The 5992-nt window shown below is 28.9% G+C and overlaps 1 protein-coding gene across 1 annotated transcript; it reads left to right on the top strand.

Annotated features, from left to right (window-relative positions):
- Nucleotides 1-1128: 1128 nt before the first annotated feature.
- On the top strand, nucleotides 1129-4456 carry LOC115722192 (heat stress transcription factor A-6b-like). The gene is made up of 2 exons (XM_030651328.2): nucleotides 1129-1728; nucleotides 3192-4456. Exons 1-2 carry the CDS (start codon nucleotides 1414-1416, stop codon nucleotides 4170-4172), a joined length of 1296 nt encoding a protein of 431 aa, XP_030507188.2. The 5' UTR covers nucleotides 1129-1413; the 3' UTR covers nucleotides 4173-4456.
- The last annotated feature ends 1536 nt before the right edge of the window (nucleotides 4457-5992 follow it).

Below are 5992 nucleotides of genomic sequence, written 5' to 3'. Positions count from 1 at the left end.
TTAAAGATTCGGGCTCAAGGCTGAATGGTATTTCATTATATACAGGGTAAAAAGGTTAAAGTTCCAATATTCCTTGTCCCAGCTACCCAAAAGGTTTGTCTCCCAAATGCAATGCTAAAATAATTGGTTGCTTAAAGTTGTCCATAAGAGGAGAGAAATTTGTCTAGCACATCCTAATCTACAAGTGTGGATGGACTTATATAGTCTTCTAAATTTTTATCAATCTGCAAAAAATTTAAAAAATCACTCCAAACAGCTACATCAGGATCAATCCATTCATGGCTAACATTTTCAGTGTCATGCTCAATTCCACTGTTACTCATGTCAGAGACATCTTATTTACATTTCCTTTTCATATAACTCATGAAATGAAAAAAATTATCTTCATCTTCGGACAAATTTGCTATAGGTTCTATGTTTTCGTTGTCAATCATTTTTTATGTAAGTATGGTGGAGAGTGAATGAAAGAGGATAATTGCGAGTAAGACTTTAGTTAATTAGAATTTATAATTAAAAAAAATAAAAATCAAGACTTTAAAGATTAATTAGGTTTTAATTAAGTGTCAATATAATATCATCATATTTTTTAAGTTATAAGGACACATCCTGCAAAAAAGAAGCAGGGTGTGACCTTATAAAAAAAATTCATTATAAGGAAAAAATTTTAATTTATATAAAAATAATTTTAATTTTTGTAAAAAAAATTGTAAATATTATAATTAAATAGTTTAATTGTTAAAATAATTAAGCTAGGGGATTTATATATAAATAAAAAAATATTTATAAATTTTAATTGCTAAAAAAGTCTTCTTAAATATTTATTTAATTACTTAAAAAAATAGTTAATTATAATTAATTAATTCTAAAAATAGAATTTTTACATATTGGTAATCTTCTATTGCAGGTAAAAAAAAATGTAACCATATAGTTACAATAAAAATGTAACCATTGAATAGTCACCCATAATAATAATAATAATAATAATAATAATAATAATAATAATAATAAATAGGCTTGTATTGTACCTCTCTTTACCAACAAATCTTCTTCAAAACAAAGCATAGTTTTAGTATAAAACATTTAATTTTGAGCAATTAAAAATTAAAAACAATAAACAATAAAGTAATACTTTCCTAAAGGAGAAAGAATGGAGGAGTGAGAAAATATCTGCTTAACATCTCCAATAACTAATCATGTCCTTATATATACACATTATAATAATACATATATATAATATTGATGGAGGCACCTTTCTCCTTATTATATGCTACTTACTTCTAGTAGTTCTTGTTTCTTTTCTAGCCAATCAATATTAGTACAACAACACTGCTCTTTCAATATTCACCCTCCTTCTTCTTCCTCTCCAAATCCAAACCCTTCATATAATAAGATATATATTATTTGAGATTATTAATGCATAGTAGGATCGGGAGTGGGAGTGGGAGTGATAAAGATCATCAAAGGAGCAAGGAAGTGAAGGGTGAGGAGGTGGAGCTGGATCCGGTGGCTCCTCACCCAATGGAGGGACTTCATGAGGTGGGTCCACCGCCGTTTCTGACCAAGACCTATGAAATCGTAGAAGACCCGGCAACTAACGACGTCGTTTCATGGAGTAGAGGCAACAACAGTTTTGTGGTTTGGGACCCTCAGAACTTCGCCATCACTCTTCTCCCCAAATATTTCAAGCACAACAATTTCTCTAGTTTCGTCAGGCAGCTCAATACTTATGTGAGTACTGTTTTTCCTTTACACATATAGCCATATATATATATATCGTGTGTGTATATATATATAAGATTTCCTAAGATTAATTAATTAATAAGATCATCATATATACAAACATTACATTATTGTATACAGGTTTTATATTCAAGAAAATATCATTATATAATTCGTTAATTTTACTATTACTACCTTAGCTATATATATAGATTTAGTATTATACTTACTTTTTTCGATTTACTTTCAATATGAAAAATGTATTATTGGTAAGATGAAAAAAGTACTTATTGAACAATTTGAAGCATATATATCCTAACATTAAGCTGAGATCACTTTAATCCTACATGACCTTCTTCTCTCTCATATATATATATATAAATATATATATAATATTGAAAAAATTTATATTACACCTACTTACAAGGGATGCATCTATATATCTTTATTTATTTTAGTATCCGAAATAATAATTTAATCAATTTTTTTTTCATAGTCATGTAAATTATAGTTATTTAAGACATACTGCAAAATTTGAAAAAATTTGGAAAAGTTTAACACGCCAAAAATTGCGTTCAAACAGTGTGTTGAACGCGTGACTATTTTATTTTATACGCGTGTAAAATAGACTGTTTGAATATTATTTTCTATATTGTAAATTATTACGAATTTCGGAAAATTTTGTAGGATATCTTAAATAGCTATAACATATTATGAAAAAAAAAAAAAATTAAAAAATTCTTTTGAATGCTGAAACAAGTAAAAGGTGCATTAATACATCTCTTTTAAAGGGATAATATTTAGTCATAACTTAATATCTTAAATAACTATAACATACTATGTATATTTTGTGTGTGCGCGCGCTCATGCATTGATTTGAAATTTTGTGTTTATTTCTAAAGAACAATTAGCACCCTCCCACCCACTTTGGGCTACTATATATATGTATGTATATATATTAATGGAATATGAAGAGATTTTTAACTGCTTCTTTTGTTGATTAATTTTTGGTTAAAAGGCCGTTACTCCCTAGTACTCCAATTTTCTTGAAAAGATGGAAAGAAAAAAAAAAAATCCAAAAGTTCATTTAATTAAATCTTTATTTAATGATATAATATTGTTGAGAATCATAGGGTTCCATCTTGAATCACCAATCATGAATCATTCAAAAACCTGCTAGGAATATGAATCAACTTATCACAATAGATAAGTGTGGATCGAAAGCCTACTAAGAATATGGCTCTAATACCATGTTGAGAATCATGTGGTTTTATCTCAAAATTAATTGGTAATAAATGGAGTAACTCATATTTTTATATATGACTCAATACTTTTAGAAGATAATTTTTTCCAATAAACATTATAATTAACTTTATATATGTAGACAAGCCAAATTGGATATGATGATGATATGAATTAATGTATATATTATCAATGAATGAAATCAAATGAATATATATGTGGGTGTGTAGGGATTTAAGAAAGTTGATCCAGATAGATGGGAGTTTGCAAATGAAGGTTTTCTAAGAGGACAAAAGCATCTTCTAAAGAAGATTAGAAGAAGGAAAGGAGCTCATCAAGTACCACCACCTCATCAATACTCACATCAACCAGCTTCTTCTTCATCTTCTTCTTGTTCTAATTTGGACCCTCCTTGTGTTGAAGTTGGAAGATTTGGTTTGGATGGTGAAGTGGATCGATTAAAGCGTGACAAACAGGTGTTAATGGTGGAACTTGTCAAACTTAGACAACAACAACAAAACACTAAGACTTATCTTCAAACAATGGAAGACAGACTGAAGAGGACTGAGCGTAAACAACAACAAATGGTGAGTTTCTTGGCCAAAGCAATGAAGAATCCTGAATTTGTACAACAGTTGATTCAACACAAGGACAAGAGAAAGAAGCTCGAGGAGGCGATTCGAACTAAAAGAAGGCGCCATATTGCCATGGAACAAGGCCACCAAGTACAGCTTGATGATCATGATTATATAGCTAAAAGTGGAATTTTTGTGAAAATGGAACCACGCCATGATGAAGATTATAGCATCAATAACAATATCATGTTGTCAGCTGATGAGTCTTTTGAAGTTGTTGAGGATGATCAGTTGGGTGATGATGATCATCATGATGAGCTTGCTATTGACATGATGACTACTAGTACTACTGCTGCTGCTGATGATGGGGTTATAAGTTTTCAAAACATGGTAATTGATGATAGTACTAGTAATGATCAGATTGATGAGTTACAAGGAATAAGCAGTAGTGCTGATCATGATCATAATAATAAAGAGCTGTTAATTGATGAAGGTTTTTGGATAAATTTATTGAATGAGAGCATGGAAGAAGCAGGGAATATAAATGATAATGTTTTGAGTGTAGAAGAAGATGAGGAAGATGTAGATGTGTTGGTTGAGCAGCTTGGTAATTACTTGGCCTCTAGCCCAAAGTAATTAAACAAATAGTATTAACCAGTAACCAATCATCATCGATATCATGGCTAGCTAGTAGCTTAGTTTTCATTTGAGAAATGTTAAAGGGTACTCTCTTATGTGTTAATATAGCTATTGGTTTAACTAAGTATAGGGTCCTATATAATTTAATATAATAGTTTTTAGGGAGTATCGCTAGCCAATCGCAACGCGACATATCGAGAAGGTGCTAGACAGCACTGATGCCTAATAACAATGCTCTATTATCATTTCATAACATTGATATGGGAACTTAATTTTTATATATGTTTTATCTGACGACTGATATCTGTTATATATATATATACTATTTGATCTGTAGAGCTAGCTAGCTGGGTAGCTAAATAGGAGGTGAGCAACTTCTTTGGCTTCTTGAACAGTTTCCTTATATATCTGGTTATTAATCAATGAGCCAATATGCAAGTGCATTAAAGTTACAACAATGATGTGGGAATTAATTAAACACCACAAAATATTCAGTCATGTCCATGGAAAACTGGGGTTAGATTTCAATTATATCTCTTCTATTATCATGAATGTTTAATTTCCCTTTAATTATTTACTATATATATATATATCCAGGGCCAGGCATACATGCACACGCACATATTTATATAGGCTAATTAGGATTTTTGCCTCTTAAATTTTGACATGTACCAAATCATGTCCCTGAACTTTTAAAGCCATTGAAAATGTCCCCTGAACTATTAAGATTGTTGGATTTAAGAATTTTTGTCTAATTTTATTCAATTTTATTATTTCAATGATTGTTTATGTACTAAACTATGTTCCCCAGACTTTGATATCTACCAAATTATGCCCTTCGAACTTTGACATGCACTAAATTATGACCCCTGAACTTTCATTTATGTTAGACTTTTTTACTAAAATTAGAAAAAAGTATTTAAATCCAACAATGTTAATAGTTCAGGGGGCATTTTCAATGACTTTAAAAGTTCAGGGACATAATTTGGTACATGTCAAAATTCAGGAGCAAAAATCCTAATTAGCATATTTATATATACACGTATATTCATTCACTTTGTTCAAAAACATTGTTTGTACTGCTGATGTGATAGTGTAACAAATGATAGAGTAGTAATTTCACATCCTTTAAAAGAGAAATTGATAATTAAGTTATTTTTCATTATATTACTGCTTAAAAAAATAACTAAGATATTATTTCATACTAACCTTGTCAGAAAAAAAAATTCATTAAAATTGATTCCAATCGTTTCTTTTTCTTTTTTCTAGTCTAAAATAGAAGGTGTAGGGTTTTATACAGTAGAACCTCTATTTAAGAATACTCTATTCAAGAATAACTTCTAATTTGTTATAAAAAAATCAAGTCCCGATTTGGGCCAGTTATAAATAAGAATAACCTCTAAATTGTAATTAGTTATACATTTTTTAAGTCCCGTATTAACAAAGTATACCTCTATATAAGAATAATTACATCTTAATAAAATATATACATGTATTTTATAAATTTATTTATGTAAAATTAATAATTTTATTTTAAATTATAATACATATATGAAATTATATTTACTCTAAAATATTTCTATTATGATATAGTATTAATAATTATTTATTGTTATTATTGTAACATTGATATTTTTTGGTTTTTTAATTTTTTTTTTTAGTGTAACTCTATTTAGTTATAACCTCTCAATTAGAATATAATTTACTTGGTCCTAAGTGTATTCTTGGATAGAGGTTCTACTGTAGTATAAAACTTTTTTTTGTTGAGCAAGTTCGAAATTGGTAGCTTTTTTTTTTTTTTTAAAGTCAAGAAAACT

This window comes from Cannabis sativa, chromosome 9, assembly GCF_029168945.1.
Source record: "Cannabis sativa cultivar Pink pepper isolate KNU-18-1 chromosome 9, ASM2916894v1, whole genome shotgun sequence".
Taxonomy (NCBI): Eukaryota; Viridiplantae; Streptophyta; class Magnoliopsida; order Rosales; family Cannabaceae; genus Cannabis; species Cannabis sativa.
This window is presented reverse-complemented; position numbering and strand designations above follow the sequence as displayed.

Bases quoted from the DNA above. Each gene is read 5' to 3' on its own strand.
- LOC115722192 (XM_030651328.2), top strand. From the start codon at position 1,414: ATGCATAGTAGGATCGGGAGTGGGAGTGGGAGTGATAAAGATCATCAA. The intron at 1,729-3,191 runs GTGAGTACTGTT...GTGGGTGTGTAG, and splicing joins TCAGGCAGCTCAATACTTAT to GGATTTAAGAAAGTTGATCC.